We start from the raw sequence: 27,500 nt of genomic DNA, 5'->3' as shown, positions 1-27,500 counted from the left end.
TGTGAAAAGTTTACAGGCGGACAGATGAATGACAAACAAAATGTGATCAGTAAACCAGAAAAACTCAAGTGAGCTAAAAACTGATGATCACAAGTACTTGGAAAGAGTTACAGTATTTGAAAAGCAGTTTTTTTTCATGCATTAATTGTTTTCAGAAGCTGAAAATGACTTGTATCCATGTTGAAAAAACTTCACATTTCAGAAAACAGTATGATTAAAAATAGTTAATCAAGGTGCTTTGAGTAGCAAAATAAGCTAAACTGGTATAGCTAATTCAACCACAGAGCTTAGTGAATTTTAAAATGCACAACCTTTTCAACTCTTAATCATTCTTAAAATATTTATATCATCATTTCTGATTCAAGGGAGAACTAGAGATATGATCAGAAGTATATCCATTGACTAATAAACATGTACATGTATATTGTGTTTTTTAAGTCATTAATGTTTGTTTGTTGTTAAATGTCCCTCTTGGGAATTTTTCACTCATACGGAGACACCACCACTTAAAAATAATGAAGACGTACAAGTCGGATTTAAGGTTAACATTCATTTTAGGAATTTTCAACAATTAATTAAGACGTAAAGAGATAACTCCTTCCCCTTGCCCCTTCCCCTTCCCAGACCCCAGTTTGTTCATGTATGCAAACTAGTCTAATACTTTGGTTTGACATAAAAAAAATGTGAATACATACAAATAGTTTAATGGTCCATCTCTTTGAATGATTTTCATTCCTAATTCTAGGTTGACCCAAATTCATGAATGAAATGTCAAGTAATCTTATCATTGATGCACTTCTATTTAATTTGATGTAGTCATATTATGAACAAGAGAGTGGGGATGACCTCAAGGGTTCATAACCTTAAACCATTAGATGTACATAACATAATAACACAAGAAACAAAATTATGTCTAGTCAAATGGAAAAATTTTCTACTATTTAGGAGTCGCATGATCATTTGTCATTTCAGGGACAGGGAGCGGCTAGGGAGATTGGAACCCCCCCCCCCCTGGAATTTGCAGAGTTATTTAAATAGGACTATATACTGATTTACAGAAGCAAATAAAAAATGACTTTGGATGCCCTCCCCCTTTAAAAACATGGACCCCACCATCATTGTTTTTATTTTGTTTGTTTGTTTGTTTTTTTTTTTTTTATTTTGCTCCTCAGGAAATTCTGGGCTGGAATTTTTTTGGACCGAGGTGTGGACCCCCCTCCCCCCCCAGAAAAAAATTCCCGGATCTATGCCTGTAACTGAATGTAATGTCGACAACGGGAGATAACTCTTCAGAATGTGAAATTCGTCTATTGTGGCATTGATGATCCACTCTCTACGATCGGCTCATACATTCAGTGTCTGAGAGAGAAACGAACGACAACTCTGCATAGGAGATTGCCGATGATCTTTGATCCTTTTTAAACTTTAACCTAACCATTTGCATTTTGGTTTATTTTACCCCAATCTATACTTAAACTTGTACTTACCGACTGTCATAGGTCCTGTCAACTTCATGAAATATAATCCAATTAAAACACAAAATGAATTAATTTCCACTGATATACATGTAACACTGCACCATGTCACATGGCATGTGCAATCTAAAAATGATAATGGTAAAACTAGTACTAGTACTGGTAGGGTGACGCAAGCCCAGTGTGATGTAGAAATTTTCAAAAAGGTGTTCACATACATGTACAGTACAAGAACAAATTTTAAATTATCATAACAAACGATGTTTTAACATAACTTTGCCATCTAGGCCTATTTCCAAAAACAGGCAAATTGTGTGTGTGTGTATTTGGGGGGGGGGGGGGGGGGACACATATAAATTGATTGGGTATGGCTTTTCAAGGAGATTTTTGCCTAATCAAATACTAAAAAAAGTTTGCACATTTTGATAAATTCATCAAAAACGCTTTGTACTAAAATAATATTATTTGTTGTTGAGAAGATAAATTTAATTTAAAAAGTTCCAATTATGGGCCAAAAATTTATATCCCCCCCCTTTTTATTAAAACCTAATTTACAACATTAATTAAATTCTGATATTTCAGACTGGTAATGAATTAAGTATATGAAATGCGTATAAGAGGTTCATGGGTCACATGTTCACCTGAGCATTTTATGCTCGATTTGACGAATACATGTACTGTGTAAATTATAGAATTATTTTGACTTTTTCCTTGGTAAGCCCAATATGAAGGAGTGTGCATTTAGAGGCAAACACCTTAGTGCGGGTATTACTGTCTCATGACAGCATCTAGTTTTTATTATTTGAATTTTTATTTTTAAAAAATTGCTCCATAGACTTCAATGCAATCTTTGTTAAGTACTTAAGTTCTGGGTGTAGTAGATCTGAAGAAGATCGAGACAACAGGTTCTTATCTATCAATAGGAACCTAGGGGAGAAACATGGTGCAAGTAGTACCTTACCCAGTCCCCATCTCTAGATGAAAGAGAAAATTTAAGGTGGTATGGGATACCAAACGAAACTTCTCCTACATATTTATGTACCCAAATTAAAAGGATTTGAAATACCCCTACCTTTCAGTATATTAAAGTGTAATTTTAATAATTTTTTTATTATTTTAATGAGAAATACAAAAACGATTTTTTTTCTTGCATAATTCTTTTTTCATAAGCTTAATATTATAGGCAGGCGTTTGCTAATATAAAGTGTTTATAAAAACAAAAATGACAAGAAATATGTCTTAGTATTTTTTTTTATTTTCAACAAAAAATAAGCGTAAAAAAACTGGGAAAACTTTATTTCTTGAAAACAGACGGATAACATTTCATGAAAGTCTACAATAAGAATGTATCTTAATATGTTAGCAAAGTGAAATAAACAAATTGAAAATATATATATAAATGGAAAATATAAAATGCACTTAAAACTTTTTGAATTAAAAGATCCGAGCGGAAGAGTTATCCTTCTTTATTTTCCAAGGGTTGAAAAAACCTGGGTGCTATTTTAGAAATGAGGAGCATTTTTTCCCAACCATAAAAAAATCGCACTTTGTAGTTTTCAACTTTGAGCGGTTTTGAAAACAATGCATGGACAATCGCTTTCCAAGACGGGTCTTGTTCAGAGCAATTGCATTCATCTGAACGTTTTGGGACTATATACAACAGCTAGCTGATTTGTGACCAAACAGTTACTTCTTGAATTAAATAACAAAAAAGTCCAGCTCTGGTTAACGTGATAATTGATTGGTGATAATTCAGCACAATGTGAAGTAATTGCACTTATCCATGCCTCACCGCACACAAGGTGCTGTACAGTTACTCAAACAATTGAAATACAGCTTTTGCTTAAAAGTGTTCAAAAGCAGCAATGTTGAAACTACCTTTTACAGGGGTTTGCTTTTTTAAATGTCCGTTGTACAATTATAAGTAAATTTATATACTTGCGATTTTTTTGTCTGTTTTTACTTAAAATGCCGACTTGTGAGAACTTGCATTGAAATAGGCTTCAGAGTGTTCTTTTCAACGGTGTATCTACAAATTTTGACCCGATAATAAGCACTCATGCAAATCAAAACAATACTTCAAACGGAAATACGTCATAACGTGGAGGTATCCCATACTACCTTAAGTTCTATGTGATATACCCTCAGACATAGCTGTCCAATCATTAACTCAGACGGAGTAAAAGGAAAACCTATATATCCCTTGTAAAAACCTGATCATACACGTTACATAGGAAATAGCTTTGAAATCTTCTTCTCAAGAACAACTAAGCCATTATTAGTCCTATATATACAGAGCAAACTTAGGTATTGTAGAATCAAGTTTGTTCAAATCATGACCCCCCAGGGGTTGGGGCACAACAGAGGGTCGACGTTTTGCATAAGAATATATAGGAATCATCTTGAAAAAAATCTGCTGCTTAAGAACAGTAAAGCCATGATTATTTTAGGAGCATCCACAGGTAGTGTAGATTCAAAATTTGTTCAAATTAATGGTGGGTAGGGTGGGACCACAATGACCAATCAGTTTTATATAGGAATACATAGGAAAAAAATCTTTAAAATTCTTTTGTTTAAGAACAGCAAAGCCAAGATTAGTAATATTGATATAGAAGCATCCTGAGGTAGTGTAAATTTAAGTTTGCCCCCCCCCTTAAAACTCAATATACTGAACTGATTTCTGCTTCTTCCTAGCCAGTGTGCTCAGGTGAGCAATGTGGCCCATGGGCCCCTTGTTACTAGGTTGGTTAGAGAAGAGCAAATAATTTTTATTTTATTTTTTATTTATATTTTATTTTATTTTTATTTTATTTTAGGCCTCATCCATAAACACATTTATATTTTTTCAGATATTACAGTATTGCAAATATTTCTAGTAGCTGCATTTTTACTAGGTTGGTCAGAGAAGAGCAAACAAATATTTTATATTAGGCCTCATCTATAAACAAATTTTAAATTTTTCAGATATTACAATATTGCAAATATTTCTAGTCACTGCATTTTTACTAGGTTGGCAAAGAAAAGCAAACAAATTTTATTTTATTTTGGGCCTCATCCATAAACCTTTGAACAATTTCAGATTCTTATCCAGAACTGCTTGACCAATTTCAACCAGTTTTGGTATATAGCATCTATGGGTACATGTAGAGGGAAACATGGATTGGAAATTTGTTTCTTAATATCTCCTACTTTAATTTTTTAGACACATATCAGCTGAGATCAAAGGATTTTGCCTATTTGCTACACATTTTCATGAGTTAACTACTCTTGCTGACAAGATTCCTGGCGTTAACAACCTGCATGTAACAGCTTTGACATCCAATGACACACTGACACTGCTCTATCAAGTGAAACAAGGACCATGTGACCAGAGCTTTGGTATTCATGTAGCAGAATTAGCTCATTTCCCACTGCATGTGATTGAGGTAATTTAAAGGAGTAATTGATGTTCATTTTTATTGCCCCCCTAATGTCTGTACATACATCTGTAAGTCTGATATGCATGGAAGTAGTCATCCCCTATCCTAAGCCACTGAATAAAATTTAATTAGACTTACACGGAATCTTAATATACATTCTTAATATACACTTATATAGCGGAGGGAGGGGTGGGGTCATTTTGGGGACTCAGTGCTCTCAGTGCGTACCTTTAGTTATGTTCCCCAAACTAAGATTGGTTTTACTTTCTTTTTTCAAAATTTCTTCTCTGATACTGTTTTGTCTGCAAGTGTTCTTGTAAACTACTCATTCAATTGATATAAAACCTTTTTAGGGTTAACAGGAATGTTGTGTAGATGTGCATTTGTATTTATTGATGAAATGCTTTGAAACTCAAAACATAAAGATATATTAGTAGTGTAGACAAGATGACATGGTCAAATTAGCGTGAACACATGTGCTTGCACATGCGCTTTGCTCTGACTGGCTGAAACAAAAATCTCAATATCTTCCTTGTTTTTGACAAAATCCTTTGAAATTTAAGATACAGGTAACCTACATATTATAAGGTTCTACAATATGCGATACAGAAATTATCTACATATATTGCTCTATCATCCCTGAAAATTTTACGTGTCTGTGCTTTATTGGAAAACGCCTGGACAGACTGACCCTCAAAAAATCACTAAATCCTGAAAATCTCCAGAGCAGAAGTGACAACATCAAAATAAAAATATATATATCTATTTTAAGCTCACCTGAGCCAAAGGCTCAAATGAGCTTTTCTGGTTAAAGAGTGTCTGTCGTCCATCTGTAATCCATAAACTTTTCACATTTTCAACTTCTCAAGAACCACTGGGCCAATTTCAACCAAACTTGCCACAAAGCATCCTTGGGTGAAGGGAATTAAAATTTGTTGAATTGAAATACTGCACCCTCTTTCAAGGGGAGATAATTAAGAATTTATGAAAATTTGGTGGCATCTTTTAAAAATCTTTTAAAGAACCACTAAGCAAGAAAAGGTGAAACTTATGTGAAAGCTTCATTACATATTCTAGATTCAGTTTTTTCATATCACAACCACCGGGGGTAAGAAGGGGGCACAAGAGGGGGTCGAAGTTTTACATAGGAATGTATAGGAAATGTCTTTAAAAATCTTCTCTCAAGAACAGCAAAGTCATGATTAGTCATATTATAACAGAAGTATCCTCAGGTAGTGTAGATTCAAGTTTGTTCAAATCATGACCTCCAGGGGTAGGGTGGGGTCACAATGAAAGATCAAAGTTTTACATAGAGATATATAGGAAAAAATCTTTAAAAATTTTGTTCTCAAGAACAACAAAGCCTTGTTTAGTCAAATGGATATGTAAGCATCCTCAGGTAGTAGAGATTCAAGTTTGCTCAAATCATGACCCCTGGGGTTATGTTGGCACCACAATAGGGGAAACGTTTTACATAGGATTATACAGGAAAAAACTGTAAAAATCTTCTTCTCAATAACAGCAAAGCCATGTTTAGTCATATTGATATGGAAGCATTCTCCGGTATTGTAGATTCAAGTTTATTCAAATCATGAACCCTGGGGGGTAGGGTGGGGCCACAATACATGCTCAAAGTTTTACATAGAAATATATTGGGAAAAAACCTTTAAAAATCTTCTCAAGAACAGCAAAGCCAAGTTTAGTCATATTAATATGGAAGCATCCTCAGGTAGTGCAGATTCAAATTTGTTCAAATGATGACCCCCTGGGGTAGGGAGGGGCCACAATAGGGTATCGAAGGAATATATAGGAAAAAAATGTAAAAATCTTCTTCTCAAGAACAGCAAAGACATTTGTTATATTGATATGGAAGTATCCTCAGGTAGTTTAAAATTCAAGCCCCCCCCCCTTCCCAATGTAAACTTTTCAATACTGAACTGATTTGTGTTTTTTCCTAGCCAATGTGCTCAGGTGAGCGATGTGGCCCATGGGCCTCTTGTTTTTAAAAGAATTGAAAATGAGTTTCAGTTGTCTTTTTCCCATTTCAATATATTACCTCGTAAATTGACCTGAACCATGTGTTGGTAGGGATTGTAAAAATGTGTAGTAGACCATGGTCTGCTATTCATATATCGGACTGGACAACTGTTCAAGGTAAGCTCCACTGTATGCATAATAACAATTGCCATATTAGGTAGATTCCTCAACCTGCAAAATATTTCATGTCATATTCTTAAACTTTTCAAGAATTTTAAAATTTGCAAATAATTTTTTTATTCTATTTTCTTTTTTTCTTCAAATTATGGACCCTATTGAGCTAAAATGTGGGATTAAATTTTACCTATTGCATGTATATGGGGGGGGGGATAAATATATCAGTAATGCCATGTTATATTGATATTGAAGTATCCCCATGTGTGGAATCAGAGACTCCTTAAATTAAGAATGGGGTCACAATTTTTCATGGGAATAAAGAGGGGGGACAATCTTTTAAAATCTACTTTAGAACAGCTGTCTAAGGTTACTCAGATAAGCATTGTGGCCTGTGATCTTTTGTTGATTTTGATGAACAACATTACCATGATTAACAGACATTGTTTGCATTTCATTTTTACTGTTTAGTTTTCAAAGAAAAAAGCATCAGAACTGGAGGATTTCCAATCAGTTGATTTGGAAGCTTCTTTGAAAGGAAATGATGAGCCAGTCGTGAAAAAAAGGAAAATGAAAAAGGAGGTAATTATCTCTTTAGTCTGAGAGATAGAAAGAGAGAATCTGTTAAGGTTTTTCTTCTTTTGAGACATTCAGAAAGTATTCAGAGATAGGATAAGAATGCTTGTCAAATTTTCAGAGTTTTTATGGCGTTGAGCTCTAGAGCTCGAACGTCATCTAGTTATGGCCCTGCTCAAAATTGCCATCAAATTTTACGTGACCAAATGTGTCAGTTGATGCATCCGCAAAAGAAAATAGTAATACATGTAGCTATAAATCAATTTCTTTGAAAATGCTCACAATTGATAATAACTTGAAAATAAAATTGCATCAATTATATCTACAATTAATTCTGTTACAAAACAAAAATACTATGTTTATATTTTCACACAAGAAAAACGTGATAGTTGTTTCGGATGAATTTCTAAAGAAAGGATGCATCGAATGACAAGAATAAGGTTTCAGAACGATAACAATCCAATAGGCGGTAAAACATTCACAAAATTACTGAACACGAATACTAGAATACCTAAAATAATGAATTTCAAAATCTGAACTTGCTTTTACAATGTAATGACCAATTTTATCATTAAAACTATCATTAAAAAAAATTTTAGACTGGCCTGCCTGTCCGATATGTCGAACGTTGTCTGGTCAATTCAAACCCAGCTCTATTCAGATCATGACATAGAGCCCTAAGACTATAATAGTTGACATTTTGTTTACAAAAAAATTTTGTTAGGCTACCTGAATCATACAATTGACTTTTGCTTTCTTCAAATTCAAAAAGATCTTTTAACATGCATTGTTTTTCATGTTCGACGCCATTGAAGCCCTTCAGGCTTTTGATTAGTAATTAGTAGAGAACACTTTAAAACTTTCTGAAGTAGAAAAAAGAGCACTTTTTAAACTTTCAGAGATAGGTCCAAGCTTGGGTTGTAACTGGAAGTTAAAAGTGCAACCTAATTTATGAACCAAATCTGGAAATCGGGAGATTTTTGGGTTGTTCGCCAAAAATCGGTAGAAAAGCAGGAGCCGCAGTGTCATAAAAAATAATTGGATTAAGGCTCAAAAAATCGGGTGTCACCCAACGAAATCGGGTGAGTTGGCAACTATGCTTGTTATAGATGATAGACCATGAATTCTAGATGTTTGAAATTACCTTTTTTCGTCATCAATACTTCTGGTTGCTACCGGAAGTGAATTAAAAATGTCGAATTTTTCAACTTTTTTATTTTTCAATATTTTTTTATGATAATGGTAGGGTTAATAGAAACATTTTTCAAAATGCTAAACATATAATTAGGGCCGCACAAGGATTTGTGGGTGCCCTATAGTAATTGCTGTCTGTCTGTCATTCTTCCGTCCACAAATTTTCTGTTTTTTTTTTTCTAATAACTTTTTTTAGGGTTGACCAATTAACTTCAAATTTTATATGTTGGTTGAATAGGCAGTAAGACATATTTTGATGCTAAGTTTGGTTCTCTATGTCATCCGGTTTGGAGCTGGGGTTGTGGGGTAGATTCCTTGACTTTATATAAGAGTGAATGGGCAAAGCATACTATTTATTATACCCCAAGCAACAAGTTGCAGGGGGTATAATGTTTTTGACCCGTCAGTCCTGTTTTTTGTCAGCGCAACTCCTCATAAACCGCTGCACAGGATTTTGTCAAACTTTGCAGATATTTAGGACACAATGTGTAGATATGTATATTACCAGGAAATTCCAATTCCTTATTTTTTCTGGGAATTTTGGCACTTTTCAACTTAGATTTTTGGCCATATCTTGAATATAGAGATGAACAGTTTGTCAGTGCAACTCCTTTTAAACTGCTGCACAGAAGTTTGTACACAGTGTGTAGATGTGCATATTACCAGGAAATTCCAATTCCATTATTTTTGCCCTGAGAGTTTTGCCTATTATTGAAGAAAATAGATTTGTATATATTACCAAGAAATTTTGATTCCATTATTTATTTAGAAACTTCAGCCCAATTAAATTTGTAACATACAAAGATTTGAATGTCCTTATATGCAAGAAGTTTTGATGTAATGATTTTTTGCAAGTAATGGCCCTTTTTGAATTAACTGTGTATTTAAAATGCACTCTGCCATTCATTACATGTTGCATCATCGATTTTTGGGGGAGCGTGGGGTATTTTAGCTTGCTCACTTTTTCTTTCATTTTTACAGGTATTCAGATCATAACCTCATTGTATCATTGCTGAAAAAGTTCTTATTATAAACTTAGAAGAAAAGGTTGAGAGAGCAGTATAATTAATCCCCTGGGTTTGATTATCTTGCTGGTTGCAGAAAATTTTAGAGGGCTATCTCTCTGTCACTTTAAGATTGATTAACACCTTTGTCTGCAACTGATGTTTGTTTTGAAGTTAAGGTCAAACCTGGGTGATATTTGCATTCACTGGAGGCTGGTATTTTAGAAAACATATGCTTCATTCTTTTTTAAATATACATTTAAATGAGTTATTATAGATATGATGTTTTTTACTGACATATGTAAATACAAGGATACTATTTACAGGTTGTTGGATATTTAGCAGTTGCTATTGCTTATTCTTCTTCATATATTTTTAAACTTTTGTAATCAAGTAAAATTCACATCCCCTGATCTGCACCCTTATATTTCTATCCCTCATCGGGGCCCTTGCTGACTGGTCAGATTTCTAGTTTTTTTTTTTTAAATTGAGAAATCAAAACCCTAGATTTTTTCACTTTCGAAGGGGGGACCCAAAGGCATAATGGTGAGCGTGTTGGATTTTCTGGTTCAGGTTCATGTATTTTATATTTAATCAGTATTTTATTATGTAAAGTCAAATTACATAATTGCATTGGACATCAGAGCCTATACAAGTCCTCTCCCAAAAGGAATGCTAAGTTAGAGGTATTGCAAAACGGTAATACATAATGTGTTATACTAGTAAGTAATAGCTTTTCAAGAAGCTTGCCTGACTAAAGCAATAAATATTCATAGTAAGTACTGTAGATTCCTAAATATACGTGAGGAATAAATTATCACGTAATTACGCGAGAAGCACCGCTCATGAAATAAAATTATTCGCTTTTATTTTCATGGTGCTTTAATGTATGTAAAATCTCTAGATAAATCATCCCTTCGCGAATTATTGTTCTCGCGATTTGACGCCCTTGGGCCATTTCGCGATAATAAGTACTCACGTAAAATAAGGAATCTACAGTATTACATGGCAAATATTTCTTTCTCATGCCGGGCTCGTCTTCTATTAAAAGAAAATGAAACCACAAAAATAAGAAAAAAAAACTTTTTTTCAAAGACAGTTTAATAAACATAAATGGTATCAGATTCCTTGACCGCCGTAGGGCGAGACATGTTTTGCTCCGAAACTTTGCAGTCTTTTCAAAATAGTCCACTTTTGCGGTTAACAGGAAAATAAAATATGAAGAGCAAGAGGCCCATGGGCCACATCGCTCACCTGAGCACATTGGCTAGGCAAAAGCACGAGTTCAGTATTGAAAAGATTACCACCGCGGGGGGGGGGGGGGGGGGGGGGGGGGGCTTGAATTTTAAACTACCTGATGATGCTTCCATGTCAATATAACAAATGGCTTTCTTGTACTTGAGATGTTCAAAAAAAATTTCCCATATATTCCTTTGTAAAAATTTTATCCCCCATTGTGGCTCCTCCCTATCCCAGGGGTCATCATTTGAACAAATTTGAATCTACACTACCTGAGGATGCTTCCAAGATATTATCCTATATATTTCTATTTAAGACTTTGATCCTCCATTGTGGCCCCACCCTACCCCCGGGGGTCATGATTTGAACAAAATAAAATCTACACTACCTGAGGATGCTTCCACATAAATATGATCAATCAGGGCTTTGCTGTTCCTGAGAAGATTTTAAAAATTTTTCCTAAATATTTCTATGTAAAACTTTGATAGTCAATCATGGCCCCGCCCTACCCCCGGGGGGTCATGATTTGAACAAACTTGAATCTACACTATCTGAGGATGCTTCCAAAAAAATATGACTCATCATGGCTTTGCTGTTCTTGAGAAGAAGATTTTTAAAGGTTTTTCCTATATATTTCCATGTAAAACTTTGATCCTCCATTGTGGCCCCGCCCTACCCCCGGGGGTCATGATTTGAACAAATTTGAATCTACACTACCTGAGGATGCTTCTATATTAATATGACTCATTATGGCTTTGCTGTTCTTGAGAAGAAGATTTTTAAAGGTTTTTCCTATATATTTCTATGTAAAACTTTGATCCTCCATTGTGGCCCCGCCCTACCCCCGGGGGTCATGATTTGAACAAACTTGAATCTACACTACCTGAGGATGCTTCCATATAAATATGACTGATCATGGCTTTGCTGTTCTTGAGAAGAAGATTTTTAAAGGTTTTTCCTATATATTTCTATGTAAAACTTTGATCCTCCATTGTGGCCCCGCCCTACCCCCGGGGGTCATGATTTGAACAAATTTGAATCTACACTACCTGAGGATGCTTCTATATTTATATGACTCATTATGGCTTTGCTGTTCTTGAGAAGAAGATTTTTAAAGGTTTTTCCTATATATTTCTATGTAAAACTTTGATCCTCCATTGTGGCCCCGCCCTACCCCCGGGGGTCATGATTTGAACAAACTTGAATCTTCACTACCTGAGGATGCTTCCATATAAATATGACTGATCATGGCTTTGCTGTTCTTGAGAAGAAGATTTTTAAAGGTTTTTCCTATATATTTCTATGTAAAACTTTGATCCTCCATTGTGGCCCCGCCCTACCCCCGGGGGTCATGATTTGAACAAATTTGAATCTACACTACCTGAGGATGCTTCTATATTTATATGACTCATTATGGCTTTGCTGTTCTTGAGAAGAAGATTTTTAAAGGTTTTTCCTATATATTTCTATGTAAAACTTTGATCCTCCATTGTGGCCCCGCCCTACCCCCGGGGGTCATGATTTGAACAAACTTGAATCTACACTACCTGAGGATGCTTCCATATAAATATGACTGATCATGGCTTTGCTGTTCTTGAGAAGAAGATTTTTAAAGGTTTTTCCTATATATTTCTATGTAAAACTTTGATCCTCCATTGTGGCCCCGCCCTACCCCCGGGGGTCATGATTTGAACAAACTTGAATCTACACTACCTGAGGATGCTTCCATATAAATATGACTCAACATGTCTCTGCTGTTCTTGAGAAGAAGATTTTTAAAGGTTTTTCCTATATATTTCTATGTAAAACTTTGATCCTCCATTGTGGCCCCGCCCTACCCCCGGGGGTCATGATTTGAACAAACTTGAATCTACACTACCTGAGGATGCTTCCCCTTGAGTTTCATCTTTCCTGGCCCTGTGGTTCTTGAGAAGAAGATTTTTAAAAGATGCTATTAATTTTTCACTAATTCTTTATTATCTCCCCTTGAAAAAGGGCGTGGCCCTTCATTTTAACAAACTTGAATCCCCTTCACCCAAGGATACTTTGTGGCAAGTTTGGTTGAAATTGGCCCAGTGGTTCTTGAGAAGAAGTCGAAAATGTTAAAAGTTTACACAGACAGACAGACAGACAGACAGACGGACGCCGGACAAAAAGTGATCAGAAAAGCTCACTTGAGCCTTCGGCTCAGGTGAGCTAAAAAGTTGGCGAATTCACTGCGCATGCCTAAGTGTTACTTAAACATATACATCATGTTATAGGTACAATGTGATAAATACCCATTCTAAGGGTAAAAAATCAGGCTTGAAAAAGATACTTTTTAAAAATTTCATTGAAGCTATCACACCCATTCAATAGAACATACAATCCAAAGAAAAGGTGCGAAAATTTATTCATGACTTTTGGAGCGAAGTAATGTACCCCGCCTTTATAGAAGACAAATGGACTGTTACAGTAGTATAGAAGTGCTGAAAAGGATTACACAGATATGTCTGTATTTGAAATTGCATAGAATAAAAAATTGAATAGAATCATCAAACTTAGTTGATGCATCTTGGGTCCTCAGAGAATGACAAGTGATAAGTAGGTCACCATGATCTACTCTCAGGTACTAATTGGCTTAGAATCATCTTGGGTTCTCAGAGTGTTTCATCTAAAATGTAGGTCATGATGACCTACCATTGGAATTTCAAGCATTTATGTAAATATTAGGGATGTCAGATCGGTCAATTTTTGATAATCAGTTACTCGGACGTTTTTCCGATCAAGTACCCGGGTACTCGGTAGAAATGTAAATACAAGTGTGTTAATTTTCTTGAGCCACGTTAAGCTCTGTCAAACCGCAAAGCTGCTTTTATCACATTTATAAACATAGATTCCAACGGAAATGATTTTTTGGTACAAAATTTATTTATCAAATGAACACAAACGACACAATTTATACATCAAAAATTACAAATGGTTTATGGTTCTTGTTTAGGATCTATTTGATCAACACAAAAGGAGGACAATCTGTTACACAGGTTTGTGATGATTAAACTAGGGAAAGAGAAGGAAGAACATTGTTGGTATCGCTAGTCTAATATTTTTTTTTTTCATATGTTGGTTGTTTCCACAGTATACATTAAACCTACTATGCAAACTAACTTTCAACATTTTTTTTTATCTTTCGTTATTTCTAAATATTTCTTCACTTTTGAAGTGGGTAACGACATTTCTATGCATGTCTAATTTTGCTGCCGTATATTAACTAAATAGTTTTAAAATAATTTGAAGATAATAGACCATACTTAAACGATGTACAATGAAAACAATCATTGAAGCCATTCAAAAATTAAGGACAACAATAGGTGAGAACAGCCGTGTACCAGGTGATTGGTCACTAATTACTGTATATACCCAGCCACAGGCGATAACACGTGTTTTACAGGTGTAGATGACGTTATTTACTGTATGCATATTTAAGTTATTTTTTTATGAAAATATATTCTTTGAAGTAAGAAAAATATACATCCGAGTAACCGAGTACCATTTTTAGTATTCGATACTCAGACGTTCGATCGAGTACCCGGTTAACCGGGTACTCGTTGACATCCCTAGTGAATATACAGGACACAGAGGATTCAAATAGAAGTGATAGGTTGTACTGTTTATCAGAAGAGCAATTCAAGGCCCTTGGGCCTCGTTTAATATAAATATTTAGGTTAAAAATTAAAAGTTCATAATAGGCCATTACAAAGCACATATAACCTTTTCAAGGTAGGGAATGGCAACCCCTTCCTTTCCAACCTTCACCATATATATATATATATATATATATATATACAGGGTGTTTCAGAAAACATGCAACCATTTTGATTGATTATATTTTACTGGTGCTTCAACCAATACCATGCACCAACATATCAAATTAAAAGTCACAATTTCAAGATTTATTCTCATGAAAATAAAGTTAATCTGGCAAATAGATAATGAACTAGATACTTGTTGCGAGCAACGAGAGGTTTTCCGTCCGAATAGCCATTAATAACTGTGATACTCTTTGCACGTAAAATTACATTCATATCTGCTCGTTGTGAAGACACCTAAAAATTTAACATGGGTCTTTAAAAAGATTTTTTATTTATTAAAAATAATAATAATAATAAAAAGAGCACAGAATTCACAAAGAGAAAAACAAAGTTCAACATCATTGATAAAGATGAAAACGTAGATTTAAGCAAAAAATTCAGATATAGTCGGGATTAAACCAAGATCGGCCGCCCGAAAAGAGCTAGGTTCACTTTATGCATAAAATGGCCCTGTAGATATACCAATTTATTGACTAACACTTTATGTTCCATTTTAAACAACAAGATAAAGTAGAGACTTCGTGTTTTCATTTCCTATTAAAAATTTTCTCCTTATAGCCAAGGTCTTGGAAAACAGGGCTCATGAAATTGCAATGTTCTTGAATTTTAATGGAAATAAGTATATTTGAGTACTTTCACAGAAGAGAAATAATATGAGCGCACCCTCTGATCTAAAAAATAAAACAGGTTTTGTAATCCTCAGAAATAATTCTATCATTTTATAGTTGCATATTTAAGATTGGAGGTTACGCTCTATATTAAATATCGAAAAATACCTTTAAAAATTGGCTGTTTTGTAGAATTTTTCACGATATGAGGAAAATGACGCATTTCATGACGTCATAATGCATTGGCTAGCCAGAAAATTACCTCATTTTTGATAGATACGCAGTCATCAAAGGTCTAAATGATATTTGATACATTTTCAACTAAAACCAAGCAGTTTCAGTTTTTCTGAAATTCACAGGGCCAAAAAAGGCTCTAAGTGAACCTTGTTCTTTATCATTTATACCACTACACTAGCGCAATGTACCAGCCATCACCGATGTTTACCTTGCACTCATTCCCTGAGGTAACGAGTGTCAGGCAGGTTAATCTTTTTTCTTATAGTGTGGAATTATAGGATGAAAACTAGCCAGCTAAATTTGTGCAAGTACTAGCAGATTTACATCGGATTTGTTACTTGAGTTTTAACAATATCTGATAGCAGAGAAAATAATCTGTTACTGATAAAAACTAAAAAAAAAAACTATTGTGTTTACTTCCTTTATTCTTTATGCATTCAACTTTCTGTTCTATGCAATTCCAAATTCAGACTTGTCCGTGTAATCTTTTTCTGTACTTCTACGCTACTGCATCAGACCATTTGTGAAAGGCGGGTCAAGATAAGTATTTCGCGCCAAATGTCACGAGTAAATCTTGGTGCCTTTTCTTTGGAATGTGTCTTCAATTGAATAAGTGTACGTGATAGCTTCAATGAAATTTTTAAAAAATATGTTGCTATAGCCTGATTTTCTAGCCTAAGAATGTATATTTATCACACTGTACATATAACATACCGTATACGGGCAAGTAACATAAAGGCAGCGCTAAGTTTTCTTACACATTTTATATTCCTCTTTACCCCCAAAGTGGATTATTCCAATTAGTAACACATTAATGAAAAGACTGGAATGTTTTGCAACACAACACGTCTCGCCATATGACACTCAAGGAATCTGATACCTATTATGTTCAGTAACTTGCATCTATAAAGGAATATTGCTCTACTAAAATCAAAGAAAAATATCATTGAAGTTTATTTTTCTCTCATTTGAAATTGCTATATGTTATTCAATCAACATGAGAAAGTAACAAATCTACTTTCAAAATACAATTCGGCAATTCCCCAATTTATGATACAATTGCATAGGTATCTAGCTACATATACATTTGTACCAACATGTTTTTCTCGTTTTATATCACAATTGCATCTATGCACATTAATTAGTGCAAAATTCAACTGCAAACTCTTTATGAGGGAGTAAAAAGACACGCTGATATTAATATGTTGTCAAACACCGCTGCTCTGACGTCGAACGACATAGCCCCCCCCCCTTAAAGAAAAATCTTATATTTGAGCCCCAAAAAGTGAGAAACAATTCGGACATTCTTTGGATTGAATCCGGATCGCCCACGTGAAATTTCAACATGCTAACCATTACGCTATCAAACATCATCGCTTAAGATTGAAAAATGATAAATATTTAGAGTAAGGGTTAATCAATTTTTAAACAAACTACATATTTAGCAATCTTGTAAGACTCTTTATTTAGCCTATCAACATCATAAAAAAATTATGAAAAACAAAAAAGTTCAAAAAATTACCCTTTTTAAATCACTTCCTGTGACGACCGGAAGTGACAACGACACACGAAATGTTTCCATCACACATCTACAAACCAAATTCTATCATACCTGAAAGTTTCAGACTCCTACCTTTAACAGTTTCTGAGAACATTCATGGACTAGATTTTTAAAGGAAAAAGTGAAAAATCGTAATAATTCCCGACCGGAAGTAACTTTTTCCGAACTTTTTCAATATTTCAAAATGGCATGAGATAACACATCATTCCTGAAAATTTGGCTGAAAATGATTGAGTAGTTTTTGAGATATCGCGATTTGAAAAGGTCAAAAAAATAAAAATGAAAAATAATAATAATAATAATAAGAAACAGTAGAATCACTATAGGTCTTCCGTTGAAAACGGAAGACCTAATTACAAAAGAAAACAGAAACTTGTAAAATTTCACTTAGTTACAAAATAAGTTCTAAATGGCGTCACTTTTGCTGAATGTCTAAATCTATCTGATGCAAGAAAGTTCTCATTACCAGTACAAAGAATCTCTTGGTAATGAATCAGGTTTCATTGTTCGAACCATTTTGAGTTTATTTATTGTTTGGGGTCTGTTTTAAAAACTGTGACCTTAAAATATCCCCAAAGATAAAAGTCAAAGGGGTTTAAGTCAGGTGAGTGTGGAGGCCCAATTTAAAGGATTTGAAAGAGTTGAAGGGTCCTCAGAGCATTTGTTCTAACCAGTCCAAGGTTTAAGATTGAAAACATATTTCAGCATCCGATATACACTTGACTTGCTCAATTTTGAGTTGCATTTGTTCACAAGCTCAGTTATTTTACTAAAGGGTTTCATGTGATTCTCTGGAACAATGCCTCTTTAGTAACATTCTAAATGTTTTCATGTGTTCTCACTGTCTTTTTCTTCCAATTTTTCCTTTTCTTTGATCATGTATTAACTTTTCCATTAACTTCAAAATTTTACAGATTTATACAACTTCCACTTTATATTACTAAGTAAGTTCTTTGTATTCTGTAAAACCGTTCACGGTAGCTCAGTCGGTAGAGCGCTCGCTCCGTGATCGGGAGGTTGTGAGTTCGAATCTCGGCCGCGACAGACCTAAGTCGATAAAAAATAGGTAGCAACTGTACCTTCGCCATGCACTCGGCACTTTGAAGTGAAAATTGCGGGTCCTTCGGATGAGACCTTAAAAACCGAGGCCCTGTGTCACGGCAGGCGTTGGCACGATAAAGATCCCTCACTGCTCAATGGCCCTGAGTGCCGAGTAAAGGTCAAAATTTGAAGCCCTTCACCGGTATATGGTGACGTCTCTATATGAGTGAAAAATTCTCGAATGGGACGTAAAACAACATACAATCAATCAATCATGTATTCTGTAAACTTTATTTTCATTGTCCTAATTACAGGAACTGGTGACATGCATTGAAAAAGCATTTTCGGAACTTCTGATGATTGCTTCTTATTAAATTCCTCATTAGGAATGAAAATACCTGTTTTTTAGTGATATCAAATATGACGTCATTATTAATTCAAATTATACTTATTTCATAATTTTTTGTTATTAGTAAAAACTTACGCCTTTTTAGCATAATTGTATATAAAACTTTCGTATGTTTCTGTTTGCATATCAATAAAGTGAGGAAAGTAAATGGTTGCATGTTTTCTGAAACACCCTGTGTATATATATATATATATATATATATATATATATATATATATATATATATATATATATATATATATATATAAAATAAAAAATAACAGAACACCGATTAAAACTCTACCTGTTTCAATTGTATCATCAAAACTCCTGATGATACAATTGAAACCAGTAGAGTTTTAATCGGTGTTCTGTTATTTTTTATTATTTGAATATTTGTGTGGATTTCTTTCTCATACTTTGGATTACATATATATATATATATATATATATATATATATATATATATATATATATATATATATATATATATATATATTGTATGTAATACTTGTTTCAACATATTTGGTGGATATACTTGAAGGAAAATGTACATTGCAAACTTGTGATATATATTTTAGCAAATCTGTGATATGGATATTAAGATTTACAGATGAAGCAAAGTGAATTCACAGGTCCTCAGAACTTTGCTATAATTGAATTTCACTGTATTTATTTGTTAATAAAACTTGATCATGTTTACAAAGAAAGATATTGATTTTTATTGCTTGAAAATATTCTCATATAATTTTAAATGTCCTCCATATATTACCAATAGCTATTCTTGTTGTAATACTCATACATACTTACCTGTAGGAAGGTGAAAAAATCATCCAAGAATTCATGGGTAGTGTGAAGAAGATGTCAACCTCCGGCATGTCTGACCAGGACATTATTTGCCATTTGAAAACCCTGAAGCAGCATGTTCTTGATCAAAATAATGTCTTTGTTGGAGATGTTCTAGCCAAGAAAAAATGAATTTGTCAATTATTTGTCCATAGGGAATATTCTGCACATATTAATGTATTTCCTCTCTGTGTTAACTACAAATATATTTTTCCCCCTTTTGCTAATATCAGAAGATATAAATGGATCCTTCCATCCGTCTGTAGTCTCACTCTCTCTGTAACATTTTCATTTCCAGATGATATCTCTCAAGATTTTGGAATGAAACTTTATATCATAACTTCCTGTAACCTAATTAAGACCTCAACTAAATTTCAGGTCAAAGGTCAAGAACACAAATTCCTCTACATTATGAAATGATACACTTTAGTTTCCAGATGATAACTCAGAACGAACTTAGCTTTTGCAATGAAATTTATATAATTCCATTTTATAATTGTCAAAGAAGACCCTATTGATTTAAAGGTCAAGGTCACAAATTCACATGTTGCATAAAATGGTTTCCAGATGGTATATTTAGTTTTGGTTTTTTTGGGGGGGGTTTTTTGGGGTTTTTTTTTTTTTTTTTTAGCTTTCGAAATGAAAGTTAAGATGTTGCCTCTTTTTCACTTAAGAAAGACCCTTACTTATTTTTATTTTAAAAGGTCAAGGTCACAAATTCATTTTATGAAATGGCACACTTAAAGCTGAACATGATGTGTAAGAGGAATGTGTCCGCTATATTCAATTGGTCTTTCGCTATATCTGAGGGCCCCTATATAAAGCTGCTCACTTAGTCACTGTTCAGTGCAATCAATCGTCAAATGTGTAGACGGACATATGCTATAAAGGACTTGGTAGCGACACAAAATAACTGTGTACTTCTTCTAATACAGGAGAGTAAGATACCAAAGAAACTTACAGCAGTTGCACAGGTCAGTGCAGAATACAAACATAAATACACGTTACTTCAATAAAATCTAAACAACGATAATGCAAGGTAACCAGCACGAACACAGGTCACCATCCCACGCCGATACCCATGACAATAAAGCAGTCAGGTGTAAGGAATGCGAAGAGTATACTCCGGTGCTGATATCGTAGATAATAATATCGAAAATGGCATATCCCTACTTACGAAGCATGTTCAGCTTTAAGTTTCAAGATGATATCTTTAATATACCTTAGCTTTTGCAATGACTTTCATGTCATAGCTCCCTATGACTTGAAGAAAACCCCTGTTCATTTTGGAGTCTAAAGGTCAAGGTCACAAATTCATAAATTGCATAAAATAGTTTCCAGATGATAATTTTATTTCTCTTTGAGCATTTAAAATTAACATGATGACTCTTATTTATCTAAGACCCTTATTGATTTTGATGTCCAAATGACAAGTTCACTAATTCATATATGGTATAGTATGGTTTCCAGATTCACTTTAAGTACTGCCTATAATAAATGCATGGCCAGCATTGAGTCTGAGGTAAAAGGGCCAAATGTCAGGATCACAAATTTTCAAATTGTTATAAATTGTTTCTGGCTTACATATCAAAATAGATTATGTCCTTAAGTGGGGGACATAATTTCTGGAATTGCCTTGTCTTTTTTCTTGTGTCTATGTGTGTATACATTCTAACTTTCATGTGTATGAATATGTATAGTAACATTCACAGCAGTGTCATGATTTTTTGATATTTTTTTCCATACAGATTGAAAAATTAAATGATTTATTCAAAGCTGCAGAGGTATCTTTTTTCATTTTTAGCTCACCTAAGGCCAAAGGCTCAAGTGAACTTTTCTGATCCAAATTTGTCTGGCGTCCCCGAGTCATCAGTCAAAAGCCAACTGTAAACTCTTTACATTTTTACCTTTTCCAAAGACACTGGAGCAATTTTTACCAACCTTGCATTAAAGCATCCTATGGTAAAGGAAATTAGAATTTGTTCATATTATGAGCATGCCTCTTCTAGGGAGAGAGAAATCACAAAAACTCTATACAGGGATATTTTGGCCCCATTTATTTTTGCCGTGCTTAAACACGGAAACAATTTTTCCCTAAATTAAATTCACCCAGACAAATCCGTGTCAAAGAGATAATGTGGTCTCCATTTTAAATTTGCCTACTTTTGATGAGAGTGAAAAGGGGGGGGGGGGGGATAAGATAAGGGCAAAAATTTTCCTGAATAGATTAATGAAAATTTTGTGGCACCATTACTTTACCTAAGAATCAATGGACAAGATGTTTGTTCATAAATAATGGTCATAAAATATCTTTAATTTAATTCCAGTGTTTTGAGAACATTATTCTGCACATCTTTGGTTATTATTGCTTATCAAAAGATTTAGCCTTTTGGCCCCATATGGCTCCTAATTATGTAACATGATCCAAATTTTATGTAGTTGCAGATCATTAAGATAACCATTTTCATCTGGTAATTTGTAACAAAATATTGAATGCTTAAGAGTTAAAGATTAAAAGCTTTTTGTCCTGATGAGCCCCCAATTTGAGGGGTCAGCCCCTTTTCTTGATATTGAATGAAAGATAACATGATTTTGTATATTTTTTGTTCAAAACTATTCAGAAGTTTCTTTTCGGTATTGAGATATATGAAATAGAAATATTTAAGGGTCAATCTTTCAAGTTCTTAACGGGAACATTTTGCAAAAATTGAAAGATCGCCAAATTTATAAAATTTAAATTATGATCCGCGTAAAAGTGTGAGTGAGGCGAGAGATATTTAATACCTGTTGTTATATTTCAGGTCACCCTTCCTTCTTTGTTTTAAAATTCCATAATCGTAGAATATATATTATATATAAACATCGAACCCAGCAGCCGTGTTGTGTTGTATTTTACCACATTTAAAAAGGTTGTTAACAATGGCGCCCAACGTGATTGATATTTTTTACGCTGGAATTTTCATTTTTTCATAAAGTCTAAAGGGTGATTCGTATTTATACCATCGTTGGAGTTCTTCATTTGTTCATCATTTTAAAAATTTTCCTTTGATTGCTGTTATTTAATACTCAATTCAACTGTGTCTTCATCTGTTCATCTGTCATATTGAATTGGACCCGCTCAAGCAGAACTGAACACTGATCACCAATGATTCAATACTTCATTCATCGTGCGTGACCTATACAGCTGTCATATTAAAATTTTATAATATTTAGTTGCAGATTGATAAAATAAACATTTTTTTGCCTCGGTAAAATATTGACAAAATATTAACAAAATATTGACTGTTTAAGTTATGAGCCCCTCATTTGAAGGGTCAATCCCTTTCTCTTCAATTCAAATGAAAGGTCTCATTATTTTTGTGTTCAACAACTACTAGTATTCGGAAATTTTTTTTTGGGGGGGGGGGGGGGAGGAAGAATAGAAATATTTAGGGACCAGTTCTTAAAGTCCTTTAACTGGGCCGTTTTGCAAAAATTGAAAGGTTGCATATTGTTAAGAACATTATTTTGAACATCTTTTGTCCTATATTTGTTATCAAAATATTTCCTCTTTTTGAGATATAAAGCATTACAGATTTAGCATTCTTGGTCCTTATGGCCCTAAATTACGTAATTTGATCAAAATGGTATGCAGATTTGTTAATATGATTACTTTTGCTTCAGTAATTTACAGCCAAATATTGATCATTAAAGTGTTTTAGACTTTTGGCCCCTCTAAGCCCCTTATTTGAGGGGTCAGCCCCTTTTTAGGTCACCTGAGTAAACTCAGGTGACCTATTGCTATCTGTTTTTGTCCTTCGTCATGCGATGTGCGTTAATATATGTACATTTTTAGCTTCTTCTCTGAAACCACTCAACCAATTTTAGCATATAGCATCTATGGGTAAAGGGGAACAGAAAATGAATGTCATGGTCCCTGCCTCCCTGGGACCTGAGGGGTGGGGCCTAAACCACTAAAATTAATGCAATCTTCTTCTTTACTCCTGGACATCAAGCTGTCAAACTGTTGGCATGATTGTAATAAGGATTGAGCCCTCTACCTAAATTGTGAAATTCATGGCCCCTGGGTCAGGGGTTCTGAGGCTAGGGTGGGGCTCTGTTGAAGATATCAGTGAAAATGCATTCTTTCTTTAAAAATCTTCTCCTCTGCTCCTGGGTATTATGCAAACAAACTAAATGCATAGTTATGATGAGGAAGGTTGCTTTTTCCAAAATTATGAATTTCATGGCCCCTGGGTCAGGGGTTCTGGTGTTAGGGCAGGCTTCTAGTGATTATAAAGTGAAAATGCATTAATTCTTTGAAAGTCTTCTCCTCTGCTCCTGGGTATTAAGCCAATAATCTAAGTACATAGTTATTATGTGGAGGGGGACCTCTTCTAAAATTGTGAATTTCATGGCCCCTGGGTCAGGGGTTCTAGTGTTAGGGCAGGGCTCTAATGATTATATAGTGAAAATGCATTAATTCCTCTTCTCTTCTCCTGTATATAAAGAAGATAAATTAGGTGCATGGTTATGATGATCAAGGGTGCCTCTTTCAAAATTGTGACTTTTCTAGGCCCAGGTGAGGGGTTCTGTGGGAGGGGGGTACTATTGATTATATAGTAAAAGTGCATTATTTCTATGAAAATCTTGTCTGCTCCTAGGTATTTAGCAGATAAAACAAGTACATGTATATACTTATAATGATCAATTAAAGGCGCCTCTTCCAAAATTGTGAATATCTTGACTCCTAGATAGAAATTTAAAGTTGGCATATTCTTAAAACATTATTCTGAGCATCTTATGTTCATTATTGCGTATCTAAATATTTCACCTTTTCGTGATATAAAGGATCACAGATTAAGCATTCTGGCCCATAAGGCCTAATTATTTAACATACTAGATAAAATCCCGCGCAAGCACGGGAAATTGAATTTATACCACTACTAAGAGAAAATCTATTGTAGTTTCTACTGACAGCCTACAGGCTTATAGCAGAAAGAAATACTTAGTTCAAAATTCCGCATGAAGTACTAGATGTACATCTCCGACCCCCGACCCCCCCCCTTTTTTTTGTAAAAACTTGAAAAATAACAATTTCATTAATTGACGTTTATTGTGAAACCTGTTATACTATGTTTTGGATATTGTACTTCAATTGCTCTATTTTCATTTCCGTCAAGGATAAAAGCGGCGAATATGCACATTTTAATTTTACTGATAAATTGATTTGGGAAGGGGGGATTCACACATACTTGAGTGTTGGTTTATAAAAATGTTTGTACCTTATTGATATGTAAAAAATTAACTTTACTTTTTGTACATATTAATAAGGTTCATACATATTTATAAACCAAGACCCAAGAACCTCTGTAAAAATGAGCTTTTAATGCCCTATGAATAGGCCGAATATTTGATACAAAAGACTGTACTCAGAAAAAAACTTAAATGTGTTGATTAAAAGAAAAAATTTTACATCTTTAAATGTATTTGAACAATATCTTATTCATTCATTAATTTTCTCTTTTCATGTAAGTAAGTTTATTACAAAGTACAAATTGCACTTCGGGTTCGTTGCCACAATGCTCTCAGTAAGGAATATCTAAGGACCTCATATGTTGACTGAAAAGTAGGTCACGGTGACCTACTTTTTAAATTTTGCGGCCATTCTTTTTCAAAATGATTTAGAGGCATAGTTTGAAAAATTAGATGCCTATGATCATCAAACTTTTTCAGTTGATGTATCTTGGGACCTCGGAGTATGTCGACTAAAAAGTAGGTCACTTTTTAATTTCATGGCTAATCTTTTTCAAAACAATTAAGGTCATTAATTCGAATACTGAGAGGTTTAGAATCATGAAATCTTGCAAGATGATGCATCTTCCGGCCATAAAACATATGTATGAAAAAGTAAGTCACATTGATCTACTTTTTTGAATTTTGCAGGCATTCGATTCAAAGCGTTTTAGAGGCATAATTTGGACATTTTAAGGCCTATGATCATAAAACTTTGTCAGTTGATGCATCTTGGGTCCTCAAAAAACGTCAACTGAAAAGTAGGTCACCCTGACCTACTTTTCAATTTATATGACTATAATTAAATATTTCAGGTACTGATTGGCTTAGAATCATCAAACTTTGTCAGTTGATGCTTCTTGGGTCTTCGGAGTAAGTCGACTGAAAAGTATGTGACCATGATCTTCTTTAAAAATTCATGGCTTGAATTGAATATTTCAGGAACTAATTGGCTTAGCATCATCAAACTTTGTCAGTTGATGCATCTTGGGTCCTTGGAGTACGACAACTGAAAAGTAGGTCACCCTGACCTACTTTTGAAATTTTATGGCTGTATTTAATATTTTTGGGTACTATTTGGATTAGAATCATCAAATTTTGTCAGTTGATGCATCTTGGGTTCTAGGCTGACTGAAAAGTAGGTCACTGTGATCTACTTTTCAATTTATATGACTATAATTAAATATTTTGGGAACTAATTGGCTGAGAATCATCAAACTTTGTCAGTTGATGCATCTTGGGTCTTCGGAATAGTTCGACTGAAAAGTAGGTCACCGTGACCTCTTTTTGAAAACTAATGGCTTTAGATATTTCAGGTACTAATTGGTTTAGAATCATCAAACTTCATCAGTTGATGCATCTTGGGTCCGTAGAGTTAGTCGACTGAAAAGGAGGCCACTGTGACCTCTTTTTGATATTTTATGGCTTTATTTAAATATATCAGGTTCTTATTGGCTTAGAATCATCAAACTTCATCAGTTGATGCATCTTGGGTCCTCAAAGTATGTTATCTGAAAAGTAGGTCACCTACTTTTGAAATTTTATGGTTATACTTTTAAAAATATTTTAGGTATTAATTGGCTTAGAATCATCAAACTTAGTTGATGCATCTTGGGTCCTCAGAGAATGACAAGTGATAAGTAGGTCACCATGACCAACTCTCAGCTACTAATTGGCGTAGAATCGTATTGGGTTCTCAGAGTGTTTCATCTAAAATGTAGGTCATGATGACCTACCTTTGGAATTTCAAGGGTTTATCTAATTATACAGGATACTTAGAGGCTTCAAATAGAAGTGATAGGTTGTACAATTTATCAGAAGAGCGATTCAAGGCCCTTGGGCCTCTTGTTTTATGTTAATAAAGCTATAATCGTCTCGGTTTTCTTTTTAACATCGGGCTCGATGCTATATGATGTTCTAGAAGATTCCGTCAATATTAAGATCGGTGAATGACGAAAATAATTTGCACTTTTCCCTTTTAAATCGGTTATCACAACTTATTTCTTTTATATCATTTAAATCAAGTTTTGATTGAATAATTCAATTAATTCAATTCAATAATTCAATTAATTGATGACGTTTTATGAAATAAATAAACGATTGCTTGTTGTCAGTTTCATTAAAAATTGCCAGTAACTTAGATCTGCCAACCGGAAACCGCAACCGTACTCACATTTTTTATAACATATAGTTGCAAACTCTTAAGATAAATATTTCTGCCTCAGTAATTCATATACAAAATATTGATCCCTATAGAGTTAAAGGTTAAAGTCTTTTGACCCCTCTGAGCCCTAAAATTAGGGATCAGGCACATTCTCTTGATATCATATAAAAGATCTTGTTATTCTGTACGATTTGATCAATGTTTTAATAAAATACTCATAGTACAAAAGATATTCAAAATGTCACTCATGTGACAAAATGTGAACAAAAAGTTCACTCATGATTTTGTGTTCTAAATTTTGACCCCTAGCCAGCTTCCATAGTAGGCACTTCTGGAAAATTTGAAAACCCAGGTGCATTTAAGGGTGATAACTTCCGACCAGAAATTTCAGACAAAGATACTTGGAGATAACAAACAGTAATCGAGCTCAAAAGTGCAATGAAACAATACAGATCAGGAGCAGAGCAAACAC

At 34.1% G+C, this 27,500-nt stretch overlaps 1 protein-coding gene across 1 annotated transcript in view; it reads left to right on the top strand.

The window, feature by feature from the left end:
* Positions 1-21,365, top strand: part of LOC133178607 (DNA mismatch repair protein Msh2-like) — a 337,373-nt gene extending 316,008 nt beyond the window's left edge. The window contains exons 12-14 of the mRNA XM_061313340.1: positions 4,678-4,900; positions 7,517-7,627; positions 19,561-21,365. Of these exons, the coding sequence (XP_061169324.1) occupies positions 4,678-4,900; positions 7,517-7,627; positions 19,561-19,722 (496 nt within the window). The 3' untranslated portion in view covers positions 19,723-21,365. The remainder of the gene's footprint in view (positions 1-4,677; positions 4,901-7,516; positions 7,628-19,560) is intronic.
* The last annotated feature ends 6,135 nt before the right edge of the window (positions 21,366-27,500 follow it).

The sequence above is a fragment of the Saccostrea echinata genome, unplaced genomic scaffold (genome assembly GCF_033153115.1).
Source record: "Saccostrea echinata isolate AGI-Se365-2 ecotype Australia unplaced genomic scaffold, CSIRO_AGI_Sech_v1 ptg000003l, whole genome shotgun sequence".
NCBI classification, from domain to species: Eukaryota; Metazoa; Mollusca; class Bivalvia; order Ostreida; family Ostreidae; genus Saccostrea; species Saccostrea echinata.
Note: the sequence above shows the minus strand (reverse complement) of the source record. Positions and strands in the feature narration are given on the sequence as shown.